We start from the raw sequence: 20,433 nt of genomic DNA, 5'->3' as shown, positions 1-20,433 counted from the left end.
GGTGGGACACGAGCTTTTCTGTCCTAGACCTGTTTGATGCCCCTGCTTGTGCGAGCAGCTTTGTGACCTGCTGTGATGTGTTTCCTCTCCCCAGCGGCTCAGGGCTGCCTTCAAGCTGTTCAGGTTCTTTGTGAGCACAAAAGCCCTATAAACCTCAAGGATTTGGTGAGTATCCGGCGGCTACTAGAGGTGGAGATGGACACTGGTTTCTAGAGTGCAGTGAACTACTTCTAAGAGCCACTAGGACATTTAGAGACCTAAGCATTTAGCAAGGCTGGTGTTTTTCAACCTGGATCCTCTTCTGCAAATTGGATTCAGTATTATCCACATTGGTCCCTTGAACCATCAGTAAAACATTTTGCCACATGCACTTCCTGGTGTATCTGTTTCTAAGATCGTCTGCCATCAACCTAAATATTAATAAGGCTTAATTTCTTGATTTTTAGAAATAAGAAGTAAGTCTAACTAGAAGTTTTAGTACTGCTGTTATTTCACATATAGCATCTTGGGTCCTCGTGGGTAGGGTTTCCCACCTTTGAAGATTGCTTCTAGCCTATTTTGACCTTGCTGGGCTATTTCTAGAGTAAATTTATGTGCTCTCTGCAGCAGCACATATACTAAAATTGGAACGATACAGAGAAAGTTACTGTGGCCCCTGCGCAAGGATGAGAGGAAGTTTACATGCCAGTCACTCCTGGTTACAAGGTTAAATTTCCTGCCATAGCATGGGAATTGACATGCATGCATTATGCCTGATGGGGATATTGCTAAGTGGTTATATAGAATCTGTAGATAAATTCCCATTCCCTGAATCTCAGTACTTTATAACCAGGAAGTATTATAACTTCCTAGAGATAACTTTGTAGAACTGTGTCTGAAATTCTATTTTATTTTATTTTTTTATTTACTTTTTTTTAAAGATTTTATTTTATTTATTCATGAGAGACACAGAGAAAGAGAGAGGCAGAGACACAGGCAGAGGGAGAAGCAGGCTGCACGCAGGGAGCCCGACGTGGGACTCGATCCCGGGTCCCCAGGATCACGCCCTGGGCTGAAGGTGGCCCTAAACCGCTGAGCCACCGGGACTGCCCTGAAATTCTATTTTAAATGGAGACTCAATCTTCAAGCCCCAATTATATATTTTTAGATCCTCATGTTAAAATCACTGGCTATATTGCAATTTATGTTTTCATTGTCTATTTGAATCCATCTACCTTAAAAATTACTATCAACCTCATTTGTGAGGTATGTTCAAGGAAAAAGCAGAACAGAAGCTTCTCTTTTGGTTTGCATTATTTAAGACCTCTTCACACTAAGATTGTAGAAATAGTCACCTATATATTCTTCTAGTATTTTTTGTTTTTCTGCTACAAACAATGTTTAAATTCTTAATTTCCTCATGTGATTTGTGAGTTGAGATCTCATTTTCTTTCTGTTTTTTTTTTTTGCCTTTTAAATTTTTATTTTTAAAAAATTTAATTCCAGTGTAGTTAACATACAGTGTTACATTAGTTTCAGATATATAATATAGTGCTTCATCAGCATTTTCTTTTTTTAAAGGAATGCCAGTTGTCATACAAAATCATTCTTTCCATTGATCTTTTATCTTTTCAGGTGTCAGGTACAAACACTCTGAATTTATGTTTTGTTTTGCTACCTTTAAGGTTACGAAAGCATGCACTCTCTGAGAAGGGAAGAGTGGAATGAATGGTAGGATGCATGTAGTTCACTTGGAAGAAGCTGCCCTAGGGAAACAAGTCCTTCATTTCTCCAGAGTCATCCCTCAATAAACATGATATGCTTGCCTTGAGCCTTTTCATACTTGGTGTTCTATACTCTCTCACACACCATCACCAGACTGAGTGATGGTCCGAAGGAACAAGTAGCCCAGGAGGCTGAGGTTCCTGAGTAAAAGCTAACAGTTGGTACAACTCCATAAGAAGAGCTGTGCTGAGATGTAATGGCAGCCCTATGGGGACCCAAACTGTCATGGCGGCAGGACAGCTCAGGAATGAATATACAAAGAACAAGGGCCTTCGCAATTCTGACATTTGGTGTCTGAGTTAAAATCAATCTGAATTTGTCTCCTAGGATGGGAATATACCACTGCTGCTGGCAGTACAAAATGGCCACAGTGAGGTCTGTCGCTTTTTGCTGGACCATGGAGCAGATGTAAATTCCAGGGACAAAAGTGGAAGGTACCACAGAAATAGAAATCATGGGATTTTAGTGATAACTGCATTCTGGGAGGCTCAAAATAACACAGTAATCTTTTGGATCATTTGTTATAAAGTGGTCTTAATTTTTCATTTTTTGCCTTTTTTTTTTTTTTTTTTTTTAAGTAAACTCTGTACCCAACATGGGGCTCAAACTCATGACCCTGAGATCAAAAGTCATGTGCTCTACTGACTGAGCCAGCTAGGCACTCCTTCTGCCTCTTTTGATAATCCAGAGTCTGTTGTGACTTAAAAAAATTTCTCTCAGACCTCTGGGAACATACTGCGTCCGTGATGAGATTATTGAATACTAAAGTGTCGAGGCCATTTCCAATGGCTTTTTATGCAAAATTAAATAAAAGTAAACATATTGGCTGCTCTTAAAAATAGTCATTATAATGTATAGGTACTTTAAAATGCTTGAGGTGAAAGGAGGACATGATTTGTGCCAATCATATTAAAACCCATCATATTTAGAAGATTATATTTAGAAGATTATGTCTAAGTTATTTGACCTAATATGGTTTAATGTTTCGATATAATCTGAAGTTAAAAAAAAATACCTAATTTCATCTCGCTAGCACGACATTTCAAATTCCCTAGAAGATTAAGTGTGTATGTTTAAGTACACTTAATCTTCTTTCCCTTGTATTCTAAGGTAAATAATTTTCCAAGAAAGCGTTTTCCCATTTTGTTAGTACTAATTTGGTGTCTCCTTTTTTCTTTAGAACTGCTCTCATGCTGGCTTGTGAGATCAGCAGCTCTAATATCGTGGAAGCCTTAATTAAAAAGGGTGCAGACCTAAACCTTGTAGATTCTCTTGGACACAATGCCTTACATTATTCCAAACTCTCAGAAAATGCAGGAATTCAAAGCCTTCTATTATCAAAAATCTCTCAGGATTCTGGTATGTGAAAGAAAATAGCCAGTGTTGTTTTAAATTTATCCACTCCATTTTCCCCAAAGGGTAAAGGAATGTGCGCAATATGATCTATTTTATTATTCTTTTAAACATATTCTTGAAGAAAAATGAAGTGTTAAATATTGTGTTTGTTGTATGTATGGGTGTGAGAGTGTGTGTGAGTGTGTGTGTGTGTGTGTGTGTGTATCCCCCACCCAAAGTGGATGTGAGTCATGGTTCTTACAGTTCTTTTTTTTTCACTCTCTTTTTCCTCTATAGATTTAAAGACACCAACAAAACCAAAGCAGGTATTTATTTGAGAATTTTTTATCATTGTAGCTTGTGGGACTTTGAAAATATCCTGATTCAACTACTCTGTGGTCCACTAGAAAAGTAATAAAAACTATGTTGAAAACACTAAGGAATGAAAAATCTTTAGAATAAATGATTCATTGTTAGAAGGTGGTAAATATTTTCTTAGTGGTTTACCCTGTTTCCAAAGCATGTAACTTTAAAACCTGCTACTTATATATTCATCTTTTCCTGAAATGTACTAATATTTTCTGTTGGTGTGAAAATGGTTAACTCTGTGAACAAACAACATTTTAAATGCTTGTGTGTCTCACGGATTATACACCTGTATCCATGGCAGTGTTAGATATTTAATGAACATAAGAGGTTCAGATTGTCCTTTCATTTTAATTGGAACTTTTCTAAGCTGTCATTAAAATTCCAGAAACTGAGAAGATTGCCATGTTATTTTGGAATTTTTTCCTAAAAACATCATCGATGTTCTTTACTTTTTTGGTGAGGTGTATAGTTGGCTACTGCATTTATTTAGTTATACATCAAGGATCTTGAAAAATTATCATAAATAGGAAATGGTCAATACTGAATTTATTAGGTACAAACTATGTTACTTTTTTATAACCTTCCAAGATGATGTTTCCTGCCCCCATACTGACATTCTTTAAGGAATGGAAGTAAAGCACAGGTGGTGGATATACCACTATTTTGCATTAAGATGGAAGCTAGACTAGAAATGTATCCTGGGTTCTAAATTGGGGCAGGCAGCTCCCCATCCTCCACTTACCCAGTTCCTTACACCAACTTAATCTGGTTTTGTCTTGTGTTTTATATTTTCTTGCTATTAAAGCATGGGCTGCTGGAAGAAAACTTGGAGCATGCATATTACTTATTTTTATGTCGATAGCAGATGTCAGATCTTGATAAAGTAAGAAATGCACGAACTGTTGCAGTGTTTCTCATTTGTTTGATGAAGCTGTTTGTTCAGACTTTACTAACCGAACTAACCCACCTCCATTCTTTGGACTGTGCTAACTTCCAGCATGATCAAGTCTCTAAATTAAGCTCAGAAAGAAGTGGAACTCCAAAAAAACGCAAAGCTCCACCACCTCCTGTCAGTCCTACTCAGGTAAAGACAAAAGCCAACCAGCAGTGAACAATCATACGACGACAAAGACGACAAGCCATGATTTTGTCATTTTGTGTGTCTGGCCAAATAGAAATGTTTTTGAATTGACCCTTAAATGCACCTTTCAAATTCTCTTTACTGGTTTTAAATTTACAGAAAGTGGTGTGAAGGGTTTTACTGATTAGTATGGAAATCATATTGATTCTTATTTATTGCAAGGCTGAGGAATTGAACAGTATCTTTTTAAAAGGCTCAAGGAAAAACAAAATAAAAATAAATCAAAGCCTCAGGAAAATTTCTCAAAGTCTTATGACAGAAACTTCTTCCTTAAGTGAAACTCAGGTCAATTTTTAGTACCTCATGTCAACAGCTCAAGTAGAGGCAGGGAGAACGGGTGGCTGGTGAAGCAGTTAATTGAAAATTAATTTTAGTTGGTTTCTTAAAACACTGCTAAAATAGATTTGCCTCTGTAATTACATTGAAGGTTGGCTAATAGTAAAAGTAGCTTTCATTTCTGAGTGTATAGTGATGACTGCCTAAACGAGGAAGCTTGGATGTCTGTGAAATGTCTCAAATAGTTGAGAGGAATATCTCAACTACATGAGCATATTCACTGATAATATTCTCACCATGCCACAGAAGCTTTATGGGTTTTGAGAGTTGCTTCTAGTGAATATAGGAGCAGAGTTACTTAATTACACTCTGCGAACTGTCAGTATTTGAGGGTCCACACTACGTTGAAAATACCCGTGAATTGAGACTAAGGAAGGTTGCCATTAGATTTATTTGTAGTGATTAAGTAGGTGAATTCTTTGGCCCTGGAGAAGAAAAGACTTTGAAGAAGCACTCTTTATCTGTGATTTTCATTTTGTCTTTTAAGTTGAGTGACGTGTCTTCCCCAAGATCAATAACTTCAACACCACTTTCGGGAAAGGAATCTGTGTTTTTTGCCGAACCACCCTTCAAGGTATTTCCTTCTGTGTTCAATTTATTTTGAATCTTAAGATACATAATAGATGTGATTTAAGTGGGACAACATAGGACAAAACAGAACAGATTTTCCAGTGATTGGTTCACAACCTTTTCATCATGAAGCACTCTTCAGTCATTTCTCCCAGCATGGACTCCACACAAAAAGAGTAGAGTGAATAAATAACATCATTAAGTAATAACTAATTCTCTTCCTTTTACAAAAAGGGACAAAAACTTTCCTGACAGCCAGTCTTCTTACTAAACACTCAAAAAAGAAAGAAATGTTGATTATTCTCTGATGTCTTACTGACAACCAATTGTAGATTTTAATTAAACTTTTTTTTTCAACTAGTATGCATTGATTTTAGAAAATCCATTCTGATTCTTTAGATTTGTTGTTGGAAAGTATTTTAATAAATGGGAGTATATTTCAATTTATTATCTGTTTACCTAACCATCACTAGGAAATTATGCTTGGAGAGAAAATAAAATTTTTATTTTTTATTTTTTATTTTTTTTTATTTTTTTTATTTTTTAGAAAATAAAATTTTTAATTGTTAAAATGAAAATTGCAGTGGTATCATTGTATACTTTTTGTTTCCTCCATTTAAGAATTACTGAAGATAAATTCTCTTTTAACTTGTATGCCCAGGGATCTGAAAGATTCTGTCAACATTTCTACCACTTTAACTCGATTTTATTAATAAATTCTTAAGATGAATACCTATGAAAGGAAAGAAAGTTATGCTCTTACAGTGAGTACCCTAATATCTTCTAATACGATTATGACTCAAAAGACACAATGCATTCCAAAGAATGATATCACAAATTACAATTTTCAGAAATAGTGTGAAAAGACTTTCATTTCTTTAACCACTCCCCCCACCACACACACACACACACACACACACACACACCCATACAAAGATTAAAAGGGACGCTATTTAGAATGGCTAGGGTGATAACGTGGAAAAACTAGAATTGCTGTACTCTGTTGGTAGGAATGTAAAGAAGCATGACTACTTGAAAAACTGGGTTTCTTTAAAAGTTCATTATACACTTGACATATGATCTAGCCGTCCTCTCATTGATGTTTATCCAAGAGAAATTAAAATGTATGTCTCCAAAAATTGTATATACAAATGTTTGTAGCAGCTTTATTTGAGTATCCCAAAACTAGAGACAATCCAAATGTCTGTTGGCAAGTGAATGGATAAGGATATTGAGATATGTCCATACAGTTTATTATGTAGCCATAAAAAAGGATGCAGAGCTGTCCAAGCAGCATCATAGATGAATCTAAAGATCATGCTGAGTGAAAGAAGCCCGACATATTCATACCCGTGACACTCCATTTATAGGAATTCTAGATAATGCAGAAAGGAGAGTGGCAGTTGCCTGGGGATAAGGTGGGCAGGGATTGGCTGTGTTGAAGCATGAGAAAACTTGTAGAGTTAATAGAAACATGCTGTGTCTTGATTATAGTGGTGGTTCCATGGGTATGTATCTATCAGAACTCCTTACACCTTCAACTTTAAATGGATGCTGTTTATTGTACCTTAAAATAGTTGAAAAATAAAAATAAACATCTATTTTTATAAAGTGAAAAGACAGCTTTTTGTGAAGATAAGCACTTGCCAAAAATGAGCCACTTTATTTTTAGCATTTTGGGGTTTCACAAAAGTCCCTTTGCTGAAAACTTATCTTTTTTATCAGGTCTATGGCTCATCTGGATGAAACACAGTAATTTCTGGCAACTTGTTGTATTTTGTTTTGAAATGAAAGTCTGGCTTTGAAGTTGCAAGAATTTTTACAATGTATTTGCAGACAGATATTCAGGGACAAAGGTTCAGAGGAAATCAGGGGATTGTCAATCCATTACCATAAAACTTTTATTCCCTTGTAAAATTACCTATAACATCCCTGACACGTCTATTTACTACAACTTCTCTTAAAAATATTAATAATAATGTATTAATAACAGTTAATTTATAAAATAGTAAAGCTAAAGAGTACTTCTATTTATTTTAATCAATGTATTATCCAGACAGGTGAAACTTGTATTTGACTTCATTATGAAGGTAATATTTGCCATCTCAATTTTTAGGACATAGATATAAAATTATTATAATACTAAAAGATATTTGTATTATACTGATTAAATGAAATTTCTGAAAAACATTTGAGATTATATGTTCTGGAACCTGATGTTTTAGAGATTATATGTTAGTAGATAATTTTCACTTTTATACACTTCTATTTTAAAATACTTTCTTTCCTGGGGATTTTCTAACTTTTTCTAGAAGGATAACTGTTCTGTGTCAACTCAGGGAGGAAAATTTGCTTGCTGCTTTTAAGGACTATTATAGTCAGGAATATTCTTTGAAGTCATTTTTGTGTTTCTACAGGCTGAGATCAGTTCTATACAAGAAAACAAAGATAGACTAAGTGACAGCACCACAGGTAAGATGAAGGGGCACCTGTTTGTGTTCCTTTGACAGGTCTGTAGTCCATGCCCATTTAAAGAGAGCAAAGGCCAAGCTGGGAGGAAGTGTAGGGGGGTTGGAGAACCCTGGGATGCCTGCCACCCCAGAGCTGCCAATACTACACAGGCTGACACTTCCTGTACTCCCTGAGGCTTTCACCTGGATTTTAAGGAGTCTCTAAGCATGGGCGTGAAAAAAATATATCTCTGTTTTCATTTGTCCCTAACTAAATGTTAGCACTTCCCTCAATTTTAAATATAGACAAATAACCCCCCAGTGATATCAGCAGACCAGTGACTTTGCCAACAAGAGAATTCACAGATAATGTCATGTCACCTATGTCTCCTATTATTGCAGGTATCTTGAAATACCATTTACAGTCTCTCTTCCAGAAATACAGCAATTATTAGACCTGCTGCCAAATTCTTGTTTTTTGATGTATTACAAAATCAGCTTTTAAATTACTGTAGCCTACATATTCTCTTTTATTCATTTTATTTTATTCTAAAGATTTATTTATTTATTTTAGAGAGTGCATGCATGCACAAGTAGAAGGAGAGGCAGAGGGAGAGAATCTTGGGGCTCGATCCCACAACCCTGAGATCAACCTGAGCCAAAACCAAGAGTTGGTCGCTTAACCAACTCAGCCACTATAGCTCTATAGTAATAAAATAACATTAAAATATGTAGATCAGTGCTATTCAGATTGTGGTCTGCAAACTGTTGCCAGTCTATATGAAATAAGGCGTTTGCACCAGAAAGTCATCCAGCTATATTGCTGGGCACACTGTTTTGTCCAGCAGACCCCTCCCACCCTCCCCCCACCCCCGCTGCTCCCATAGGAACACTGCATGAAGGCAGCAGTGTGCTGAATAACATTCTGGAGCAGGGTTCTTGTCTCAGTAAGCACTTTGAGTATCATTGCTTTAGATGTTATTTTAGCATGATAATCAGGAGGATGTCAAAAAGTTATGGCTTGCCAGCAGCAGGATTGTGGGATTCAGAGGAGACTGTTTCATGGTGGGGTGGTCATCAGGTCATCAAATGCTGTAAGGAGGAAGCAAAGTTTGATGTGGGTCTTGAAAGATGCACAAGTGACTTAACCAAAGAGATGCTATGAAGGCAGTCGTATACATGAAGAATTAAAGCAGCATCCCTGTGTTGAGAATATAGAGGAAGATGTGATCAACTAGAGATCATGGATCATACACCTAAAAAGTACATTGGCACCAGATTATGGTGGCCTTAACCCAAAGTAAAGAATCTGGAGATTAATTTTGGAGAGAGAGTGATTAAAGCACTTGAACCACAGGAATGACCCTATCAAAGCATGTTTTAGGAAGATTAGCCTAACAGTATGGGGCAAGGCTATATTTTTACTACAGAGAGGAGAGAGAGAGAGCTTTGTTACAGGGCTATTTGCAGGGTTTCCAAGCTAGGTGATAAAGTTTGAACTGGAGTCATGGTGATAGGGATAAGAAGTGAACCAGCATATTTCTAAAAGGACTCACAGAAATGGGACTTATTAGGCATGGGAGGAACAAAAAGCAACTAAGATATGACAGACACTTAATCAGGTGAATGGAAGACATATGAGCAAATCCATCAGTTTTTTTTAATGATTTTTTTTTTAAATTTATTAGAAGAGAGAGGGAGCATGAGTTGGGGGAGGGATGGAGAGAGAGGGAGAATCCCAAGCAGATTCCCTGATGAGCAGGGAGCCCGATGTGAGGCTCGATCCCAGGACCCCAGGATCATGACTTGAGCCAAAGGCAGACGCTTAACCAACTGAGCCAGCCACCCATGCACCCCAGATCCATCAGTTTTCAGATGAGCTTATACACATCCAGGCATCTAGTCCTGTGCTGGGAATACCGTAGTAAGGAAACTCCAGGACCTGAGAATTACTGTTCATCTCCCAGCTGCTAGGGGCTTTCATTCATAGTCCGGACCAGGAAGAAGCATTGGACTGGTTAGAAAGTGACTTAGTTAAAGGTCAGAGAAATACTGGTTTTTTAAATATTATTTTAAATTGCTTTTCCCTTTTCCAAGGTGCTGATAGCTTGTTGGATGTAAGTTCTGAAGCTGACCAGCAAGATCTTCTTGTCTTGTTGCAAGCAAAAGTCGCTTCTCTTACCTTACACAATAAGGAATTACAAGATAAATTACAGGTGGGTATAGAGATTGTGACCACAGACTCTTCTATAGGGTCAGACAATTGGATTTTTTCAGGTTAGTCAGATGATATTTTGTTACAAACATCTCCATTAATTTCTTCCTTTTTAAATATAGTTAGCCATAAGCATTTCATAGTTTCAGATTACCTGTTTGTTGAGAGAGGTATTCATTAATTCGATTTCTGTAAATTGCTAAATTGATAAATTATATATAATTATATACTTAGTGTATATTATATATGACGTGTGTGTGTGTGCGTATAATCAACCATTCATTTAGTAAAGCTGATCATTCAGCAGATTTAAGAATTTAAATAAGTAGCTGTATAAAGCCCATTGCCCCTTCTGGCAACTGGAATGAGAGGAGAAGCAAAGGAAAATTTTTAAGTCAGAGGCTTTGGAGTCCAAACAAATCTTGTGTTTTTAAAGTGGTACAAATCAGCTGTCCTGATAGAGCACAGAATAAGCTTAGTGTCATTAATCTAACCCTCATGTATCAGGCCATATTTTGTTGTGGGGCAAGAGTACACATAAAGTGACCCTGCAGCTCTCCCACACGTAAGCTCTGGATTTGTTCTCTCCTTCCAGTTGCTTGCTCACCTGACCACATCTTTGGTGCCATTTCATTCTTGCCTTTTCCCCAGGCCAAATCACCCAAAGAGGCTGAAGCAGACCTGAGCTTTGATTCCTACCATTCCACTCAAACTGACTTGGCTCCACCCCTGGGCAAACCTAATGAAACTTCTCCAGACTCCAAATCATCTCCATCTGTCTTAACACATTCCTTGAGTAAATCCACTCTCGACAGTGAGGGCCGAATTCAGCAACTACAAGAGATTTTGCAAGACCTGCAGAAAAGACTGGAGAGCTCCGAAGCAGAGAAGCAGCAGCTCCAGGCTGAGCTCCAGTCCAGAAGGGAGGAACCAGTGTATGTAAACAGTGCAGAGATTTCCGAGAACGGCTCTGACCTCAGCCAGAAACTGAAAGAAACCCAGAGCAAGTATGAGGAGGCAATGAAAGAAGTCCTCAACGTGCAGAAGCAGATGAAACTGGGCCTCGTCTCGCCTGAAAGTGTGGACAGTTACTCGCGTCTTCAGGAGCTAAGGATCACCGAGGAGGAAATAGATGTGCTAAAGCAGGACCTCCAGAACGCAGTAGAAGAAAGTGAGAGAAATAAAGAAAAAGTGAGAGAGCTAGAAGAAAAACTTATAGAGAGGGAGAAAGGTATGGTGATTAAGCCTCCTGTGGAAGAGTACGAGGAAATGAAAAGTTCATATTGCTCTGTTATTGAGAACATGAATAAGGAGAAAGCATTTTTGTTTGAGAAGTACCAAGAGGCCCAAGAAGAAATCATGAAATTAAAAGATGCCCTCAAGAGTCAGATGACACAGGAGGCCGGCGACGAAGCCGAGGACATGAAAGAGGCCATGAACAGGATGATAGATGAACTCAACAAACAGGTGAGCGAGCTGTCCCAGCTGTACAAGGAAGCACAGGCCGAGCTGGAGGATTATAGGAAGAGGAAATCTCTAGAAGACGTAACGGCCGACTATATCCATAAAGCGGAGCATGAGAAACTGATGCAAGTGACGAACGTATCCAGAGCTAAGGCAGAAGAGGCCCTGTCCGAAATGAAGTCTCAGTACTCAAAGGTGTTGAGTGAGTTGACCCAGCTCAAACAGCTGGTGGACGCACAGAAAGAGAACTCTGTCTCCATCACAGAACATTTGCAAGTGATAACCACGCTGCGGGCTACTGCCAAAGAGATGGAGGAAACGATAAGCGGTCTCAAAGAACACCTCGCAAGCAAGGAAGGAGAAGTGGCAAAGCTGGAGAAGCAGCTCCAGGAAGAGAAGGCCGCGATGACCGACGCCATGGTGCCCAGGTCTGCCTACGCAAAGCTCCAGTCGTCGTTAGAAAGCGAAGTGAGCGTGTTGGCCTCCAAATTGAAGGATTCGGTGAAAGAGAAAGAGAAGGCCCATTCGGAGGTTGCCCAGATCAGAAGTGAGGTCTCCCAGATGAAAAGGGAAAAGGAGAATATTCAGGCTCTCTTCAAAGCCAAAGAGCAGGAAGCCCATGAATTCCGGCAGCAATTCCAGCACGCTCAGGAAGAGCTGGCCGAGCTGAAGAGACAGTCGGAGAGCTCTTCCAGACTGGAGGAGGATAAAGACAAGAAGGTTGGTGAGATTCCATTGCCGTCGTGTTTCCAGCTAGCACCCTTACCGCCGTTAACGTGTCCAGCGCTGGTTAGCACTGGCCTGTTGTGAAGGCGCAGAAGCTCTGCACGTGACTCCATCTGTCCCCACGGCCACGTTAAGATTAGTAGGTTGGACATTCATGTTCTAAAAAAAAAAATTGAGGGGCAGCCTGGGTGGCTCAGTGGTTTAGGGCTGCCTTTGGCCCAGGGCGTGATCCTGGAGGAGTCCGGGGATCGAGTCTCACATCAGGCTTCCTGCGTGGAGCCTGCTTCTCCCTCTGCCTGTGTCTCTGCCTCTCTTTGTGTCTCTCATGAATAAATAAATAAAATCTTTTAAAAAATTAAAAATTAAAAAAATTGATCTTCTATCAGTCCCCTTAAAGCATTTTCACATATGTAGCACATGTTTTCCCATTTATTTATTTATTTATTCATTCATTCATGAGTGAGAGAGAGAGAGGCACAGGCACAGGCAGAGGGAGAAGCAGGCTGTATGCGGGAAGCCCTACGCGGGACTTGATCCTGGGTCTCCAGGATCATACCTTGGACTAAAGGCAGGCGCTATACCGCTGAGCCACCGGGGCTGCCCCTGTTTTCCCTTTTAAAATGATTTTACAGAAGCACTGCCAAGTGGCAGGGATCAGAAGTGAACCCAAAAACTGAGAGGCCTCTGTGACCCATCTTGAACTTGAACTCATGGGATCCAGGCAGATTCTTCCATTATATGGAAACTCAAATACTCCTAGACTTAATCCTGCTTCCCTGAGCTCCATGAGTTTTGCCCTGAGTCACTGTGAGAACCGCCCTCCCTGGCCCTCTCCTCCAAGGCGTATGGGGGAGGGTAGTGGGAGCAGGCGATGAGAGATGGGCTGGGTGTGGCTTGGAGGGAGGAGGAAAACAAAGGGAGGCTCACAATAGGTCCCGGCCTGAATCCACTCCGTATCCCTGGTCCCCTAGGGCAGGTGTTCTGAATGGCACCGATCAGACCACTGTTTATCATTTATTCCTTTAATATAATGAAAATTACAAAAAGAGCTTCCAAAGCCAAGAGGGGGGCAGGACGTGGGAAGGCAGAGGCCAGGTTGCAGGGAGGGTTGTGTTTACTTTAAAGCAAGATGTCCTGATGTCTAGGAATCAGGGCTCCTAGAACTTACTCCCGATTGCCCGTGTCAGCACTACTGAACGAGACATAGCTGTCTCCAGATAAAGAATGCCTGATAACCTGGTTCAGCTTTATATTTTTCAGCAATACCCCCTTTCAGAGTAAAAAAGAAAATCCGTGTCATAGCTTTTGTTACCCTCATGCATCAAAGCACAAGATTGAATCCGGGGCCCTCATTTGAGTGTAATGGCCTTAGAGGGCCATGTGGGTTTGTTACCTATTTCATATTATGGGGTTCTTTTAAAAAAAGAAATTGTTCCAAAGTCTCGAGTCCCAGAGGCTGTGTTGGAGGCTTCGAACTCTGGAATTTTGCTTCACTGTTTCTCCCGCTGATAGTTCTTCTCTCTTGCCAGATCAGTGAGATGTCGAAGGAAGTCACCAAGTTGAAGGAGGCTCTGAACAGCCTGTCACAGCTCTCGTACTCCACGAGCTCATCCAAGAGGCAGAGTCAGCAGCTGGAAGTGCTGCAGCAGCAGGTCAAGCAGCTCCAGAACCAGCTGGCTGTGAGTGGACTTCTTTCCGCTGCCGGCTGTGGGTGGGGATGGGGTGGGCGAGGCCGATTCCACACCAGCTCAACTGGGAGGGGGTGCGGGTAGGGGTGAGAAGAGTCCCAGCCTGTCGGAGTGGCGCTCTGCAGGGCAGTTGACTGAAGCCACCTTGGGAGAGGGCAGGAGGAGGAAGTGGTGGCGTTCCCGGGCATCACCGACGAGGGGGGTCACCTGCATCTCTGAGAAGGGAGGAGTTGGCAGGACAGTGGGGCAGGCTTCGTGCTTACTCATCCACTAACTTTTTACCTCCTCTCCATTTTTCTATCATAGTCTTTATCGTCTCTGGCAGTGGCAATAATTTTTTTCTTATTAGGGGCAGGGATCTCTGATTAGGTGTGCATCTGTGCATCTGAGTTGCTCCTTGGCCCCTCTGCTTATTTTACCTGGGAAAGTCCTTTCATTTCATATGGCTGTTGTGACAGATCGACATAAACTTGGTTTGAAACAAGAATCTGTGCTTTTAAAATTCTGGAGATTGGGGCGCCTGGGTGGCTCAGTCAGTGAAGGATCCTGCTCTTGGTTTTCGGCTCAGGTAGTGATCTCAGGATCCTGGGGTGGAACTACGTGGGGCTCACACTCAGCACGCAGAGTCTACTTGCCCTTCTCCCTTACCCCTCTGCTCCTCCTACCCCTCTACCCCCACCATCCCTGTTGTGCTCACTCATACACACATGCTCTCTCAAATAAATGAATAAAAATCTTTTTTAAAAAAATTTCTGGAGATGATGAATGTGAAATCAGTTTCACTAAAGTCAAGATGTCAGCCAGGCTGGTTCCTTCTAAGAAGCTCTAGAGGAGAATCTGTTTCCTTGCCTTCTCTAGCCTTCAGAGGCCACCTGAATCCCTTGGCTTATGGACCCTACCTCCACCTTCATACCACTCCACCTCTGGTTCTGTCCTCCCATCTCCTCCTTCTACCATCGACCTTGCTTCTCTCTTTGAAGGAAACTTGTGATTTCATTTAAGGGATTACTTAATCCAACTACAAGGTCCCTTTCACCAAATAGGTAACATTCCACAGGCTCTTGGGACTGGAGTGTAGACATCTTTGCGGGGCCATTATTTCACCTACCACAATGTTTGTTAAGGTTTTAGTTGACACAGGTATGTTGCATTTTCCATGTGAAGCCAAGGGTTGGCCTGTCCTAGACACTCTAGTTTCCATTTACCAACAGGTGGATTGTGTGAATTCTTCAGTACACACATGATCCTGGTGAACTCAGGTTTACTCTGGCTGACCACAGAGTACACAACCAGCTAGTTTGTGTTATCAGTTCTAGCAGTGAAGGAATGATCGGGGATGAGAAGATGGTCTCTGGTGTGTTCTGCAGGTCATTTTTCTGATGAAGCAGTTATCACAGACTTGTAAAGTGCTAATGGTTTATATAATCATTTTTACCATTTTCAACACATTTAATTAATATTATACCAGGAATAAGACACAGTCCCTGCCTTCAGTGAATTTATACTCCATGCCTTTCCATATTCTCGATGTGGTAAGCATCCACTGGTGGAGGTGATGCTTATGCTTGTGCCAAATCTCGAAGGGATAGGCAGGAGGCAGCAAGGCCTGAGATGGGGCATTTAGGTGCCCCTTGGCAGTCTTCGCAAAGACAGTCCCAATGGAGTGGTGGGGTGGAATCTGGACTGCAGTAGGCTGCCCTAGAGAAGTGACCGAGTAGCCAGGTATCCTGGGAGGCTGAAGGACCACAGCAGAAGGTGGGGGAAGGGGAAGCCTTAAGCAGATTTGCTGGACAGGTAGGAGCTGGTGACCAGAGGGTGAGGTGCTTTCGTTTTTTTTAATAAAGATTTTAATTTATTTATTCATAAGAGACACAGAGAGAAAGAGAGGCAGAGACACAGGCAGAGGGAGAAGCAGGCTCCATGCAGGGAGCCCGATGTGGGACTCGATCCCAGGTCTCCAGGATCATGCCCTGGGCTGAAGGCAAGCGCTAAACTGCTGAGCCACCTGGGCTTACCCCAGTGAGGTGCTTTCTTATGAGATTTCAGAGGTAATGACAGAGGCAGGGCTGCGACCGTGAGAGTACATGGCCAAAAGGAGGGCAGCAAGTCAGGGAGGTGAACACTGGGGAACTGTGAGACTGAGGCATTAGTGGCTTGTGCACGTGGATATATTGCAGTCATCTAAGTGATGACAGAAACAGGGATGGAAAGGAGGACATTGATCAGAGATGAAATTTTAAATGACTGAGTGGAGATGTCCCAAAGATGGGAGGAAACAACACGGAGGGAGGTCCTAAGCACACTTTCAGATAGCGCGACCTTCAAAGGACTGAAGTTCAAAGGTTGTCCTTGAATAGGAAGGATACCTCATGTTCTGACATTCATAGAAGCAGGTGAGAGGGGTATTGATGGACTTTTGTAGACTTTTGAAGTGGTCTATATATGATAGTCTCAATTTTCATCATGAAATAGGAGGAAAACCATCTTCTTAGAAGGGTTTGGAGCTGAGTGAAGGTTCTTGAAATAGTTACCAAGAGGAATTGGAATAATAGCTCAACAAGGAGAAATAAAAGCACAAACAGTGGTCCTGAGGAACCAGTTGAGATTGGTGCCACCACCCTCGTGTATCTCCTGGGTACACTGAGAGTTGAGTAATTGAACTCCCTGGGGACTATATGACTAGCTATAGAATGAGACACCAGTAACTCCTTTTAAAAGAATAGATTTTAAAAATTAATAAATATTTGGTTATTGTGTGGAAGTTGGAAAATACAGAAGACTCTTGAAAAGTTTCTATAAATAAGAATTGTCCATAAGCCAACCACTCTGAGATGGTCACTTTTTGCATTCGATATGTTTCTTTTTTTTTTTTTTTTCGATATGTTTCTTTACACTATTTACTTTGTGTGAATGTATCTATATATTTGCATAATTATGTATACATACACTTTTAAATGAAGGTAGGATTATATAATAACTACTTTTTTTGCATGAATTTTCTTCTAGAGTTGACATACCAAAATAGGAACTAGGTAGATGCTTTTCCCCTAAGAATACTGGCAGATGTTTCCCTAGGAATAGTAACAAGTGTTCAGAAATATACAACTCAGTGAGCCCACGATTGTGAAAGCCTCATATGCTAGGATTTGGTGGAGGGAATCACTTGGGTAGCATTTGGTGACAGCTTTCTTACAGTTTTGAGATTTTGTTCCTTGAAGGTCTCCTAAGCTCTTAACAGTGTCAAATCGTCTCTTTCCAGGAATGCAAGAAACAACACCAGGAGGTCATATCTGTTTACAGAATGCATCTTCTGTATGCTGTGCAGGTATGCTAACAGCCTGTGGAGTACCTGGGTGTCCTGAAGAAATACTACATCAGATGTCACCCAAACTCCCATCCTTAAACTAGCAGAACAAATGAGAATTCAAGGAGAATCTCTTTGAGAAGCTTTAAAATGCCTTTTTACATCATTTATGGAGAACAGCCTCATCACTTGTTGAGAAATGGAGGAGGATGTGGCTGCTACCCCCACTAGGAGGAGCAGCCCAGACTTTATTTTCAGGCATGCCCATATTCTCGGAGCCATCAGCACATTCTCACCCCATGACTGTTGGTGGCTTGGCCAGCTGGGCTCACATTGGCAGCTGAGACCCAGAAACCCTTTGCTGGCGACCCTAGTAGACCCAGCCTCATCATCATCCAGAGGGAAAAGAGCAGGGCCATCTCTCTCAGCCCCTCATAGAAATGTGGGAATCCATAGGACTAACATTCCATTGGAAGATCTGGGGGGGAAAGCCAAGGGCTTCATCCCAGCCAGGTTATTCCCTTGGGGAGACAGCCAGCACTCAACTTAGGTTCTACTGATTGTCTTTTGTTTGAATTCCCTAGGGCCAGATGGATGAAGACGTCCAGAAAGTACTGAAGCAAATCCTTACCATGTGTAAAAACCAGTCCCAGAAAAAGTAAAATGGCTCCCTCAGCAGGACACTGCCCCCCTTGTTGTCCATCTTCGTGGTAGATCTGGAGTTGTCGGCAACCACTGCCATTGTGCTCCCCCGTGGTACACACCGTGGCCTAGCAGAGCTTTTTCCTTTCCAAAGGCAGCTTTCTGAGGACTGGGCCCTGGAGAAGACTGTCCTCCTCACAACTGCTTAGGGACTTCAGAGCAGCAGAGGTGACACTCCCTATTATCCCTTCAGATCCCGGAGCTGGGGTCAGCCACACCCAGGGGCTGGTCCTGGTGCTGGCGGCTGGGCACCCTCCTTGGTAGCTGAGGGGGTTCCCCGGCTCCATGTTGCTTTTGTCCCTCCACTCAGGCTGTGCCATTCAGCACCAGGGGGGGCTGTTTTTGCCTTCGGCTTCCAGTCCTAAAACACGACCAAATTAGGATGGCGCTCGTTAGGTGGTTTCCGCTTAAGAGCCTTGATCGTGATATCCTGTGGATTTTCAAACTCTTGATTCCATCCTGCCCCCCATCTGCCTTAGATAGCTCATCGCCCCTGCTTGCCAGTCCCACAGTCTGAAGAGGGCTCTTCACTAAACTACGAAGTGGGAAAACAAAAGCAAATTGTCCTTAGGAGTTCTTTTGAAGCAAATTGTTGACAGAGTGCAAATTTTCTATGCAAACTGGCCTCCTGCTGTTATGGGCGAAGCTCAGGAATCTGGACGTTTGTGTTTCAACAAGGGAAGGTAGACTGTGCGTTTACAGCCAAAAGAAATGCCTCATAGTTCTTAACCTCAATTTTTTTAGAAATTTTTTTTTTCTCTCTACAATATTTTTTATTGGCTCTTAAAGATGTTTTCATAGCTAAACCCCTAAATAAGTGAAATTTACATTAGACTCTATTAACAGAGTATTTTTAGGTAACCATGCTTGCGACTTTTTTAAAGCATTAACTTTTTCTTCAGAGTTTTCAGCTATAGCCAAGGGTAGTTAGGTATTCCTATTCCAAACTCAACATGAGCTGCCACCAGTACTCCTAGACCCTCTGCCATTGTGTCCTTAGAACTGAAGATACTAAATCGTCCTTTTACCCACGAAGTATTTGGGAATACCCCAGCTCTACCGGCGCCCAACAATTCTCTCTGGAAGGACTGTTGGTACCGCTTTTCCACCGTTGACGCTGAAATCCTAATATGGTACATGTGATGGTGCATAGCAAAAGTCGTGGGGGAAGATATTTCTGTTCACTTTACTTTCAGGTTAAAAAATATTTGAACTTGCTTGCAGCTTCCTTACGGCATTGTCCTTACTGAGGGATGCCAGCTGAATGCAGACATCTCCGGAGTATATAACTAAAAGTGCAGGCCTGCTCTGACCGCACCCACGTACCGCAGGGCTGCCTGGGCGCACAGGGTGCTTGGCTGTATCGGAGGATGTGTTCATCTGCCTTGGCTGAGGACCAAGGACAGCAAAGCAAAAATGGCTTTCAAGCTTGGTGTTACTTTTCTTAAGTTGTTTATAGTTCAGCAATTTCGAAAATGCTCCAAAGAAATGTGAAAGGACTTTTTGTCACAGCACTTAATACAAGCAGCCGCCCCCCCTCCTGCCCCCGCGCAGAAATGCTGCAGAGTATAAAACTTGAGACATTTTTGTAGGATGCCTGGCAAAGTGTAGCCTTTTATCTTGTTTCAGGATGCATATTTATTATTATAAGTACTCTGGTTAAATATTGAAAAGTTATATGCTGTAGTTTATAGCATTTTGCCTTTGTAATTTACAGAAGGTATTGCAGAAAATAAACTTCTGTTTCATTTTGCATCTCTGTGGTTGGTTTTTTGGTGCATTCAAGCCATATGTATATGGCTTCTGAGGATCAGGTCAGGAGCGCTTGGGTGTGAGGGTGTTTTTCGTCCCAGTCAAATTCAGTGGCAGGCAATGGTCCACAGTCTCTTGCTACCTGTACCTCCTTGCCACCTCCTAGCATCTTTAATCTCAGACTCTGACTCTTGCTTCCACTTTAGAAGACCCCTCTGATTACATCATACCCACCCAGATAACCCAGAAGAATCTTTGTTTAAAGTCAGCTGATTAGCAACTGAACCCCAAGCATCGTCGCCTAGTGGGCAGCTGCATCATGGCTCTTCAATTCAAAACTGCCTCTCGGTTGTCTGCAGTCTTCTTAAGTAGTTAAAATCTTCCATTAGGAAAATAAAAAAAAAATCTTCCATTAGATTTTTTTTTCTCTTTCCTTTTCCTTTTTTAAAAAGGTAATACATGCCCATGCTTTAAAAAAAAAAAAATCAAATACCTTTTCTTATCATATTATAAGGATAATTCATTCCTTTAAAAAAAAAACTCATTAGGGTGAATTTTCACAGGCTGAATCATAATTAAAACACCAAATGACAGGGTCCATGGGTGGCTCAATCAGT

At 41.2% G+C, this 20,433-nt stretch overlaps 1 protein-coding gene and 1 non-coding gene across 21 annotated transcripts in view; both read left to right on the top strand.

Annotated features, from left to right (window-relative positions):
* Positions 1-19,819, top strand: part of RAI14 (retinoic acid induced 14) — a 138,391-nt gene extending 118,572 nt beyond the window's left edge. For 17 of the 20 annotated variants that reach the window (XM_072824935.1, XM_072824952.1, XM_072824946.1 and 14 more), the window contains 12 exons: positions 95-165; positions 2,092-2,198; positions 2,945-3,123; positions 3,397-3,425; positions 4,466-4,552; positions 5,433-5,519; positions 7,933-7,987; positions 10,063-10,181; positions 10,832-12,364; positions 13,900-14,049; positions 17,318-17,383; positions 17,947-19,819. In XM_072824935.1, the coding sequence (XP_072681036.1) occupies positions 95-165; positions 2,092-2,198; positions 2,945-3,123; positions 3,397-3,425; positions 4,466-4,552; positions 5,433-5,519; positions 7,933-7,987; positions 10,063-10,181; positions 10,832-12,364; positions 13,900-14,049; positions 17,318-17,383; positions 17,947-18,024 (2,561 nt within the window). In that variant the 3' untranslated portion in view covers positions 18,025-19,819. The remainder of the gene's footprint in view (positions 1-94; positions 166-2,091; positions 2,199-2,944; positions 3,124-3,396; positions 3,426-4,465; positions 4,553-5,432; positions 5,520-7,932; positions 7,988-10,062; positions 10,182-10,831; positions 12,365-13,899; positions 14,050-17,317; positions 17,384-17,946) is intronic. The other 3 variants (XM_072824943.1, XM_072824944.1, XM_072824934.1) reach the window with 1 other exon arrangement.
* LOC140632784 (U6 spliceosomal RNA) lies at positions 594-701 on the top strand. Its single transcript, XR_012030472.1, has one exon. It is a non-coding gene; the product is annotated as a U6 spliceosomal RNA (small nuclear RNA).
* Positions 19,820-20,433: the final 614 nt, after the last annotated feature.

The sequence above is a fragment of the Canis lupus genome, chromosome 4, assembly GCF_048164855.1.
Source record: "Canis lupus baileyi chromosome 4, mCanLup2.hap1, whole genome shotgun sequence".
Lineage (NCBI taxonomy): Eukaryota > Metazoa > Chordata > Mammalia > Carnivora > Canidae > Canis > Canis lupus.
This window is presented reverse-complemented; position numbering and strand designations above follow the sequence as displayed.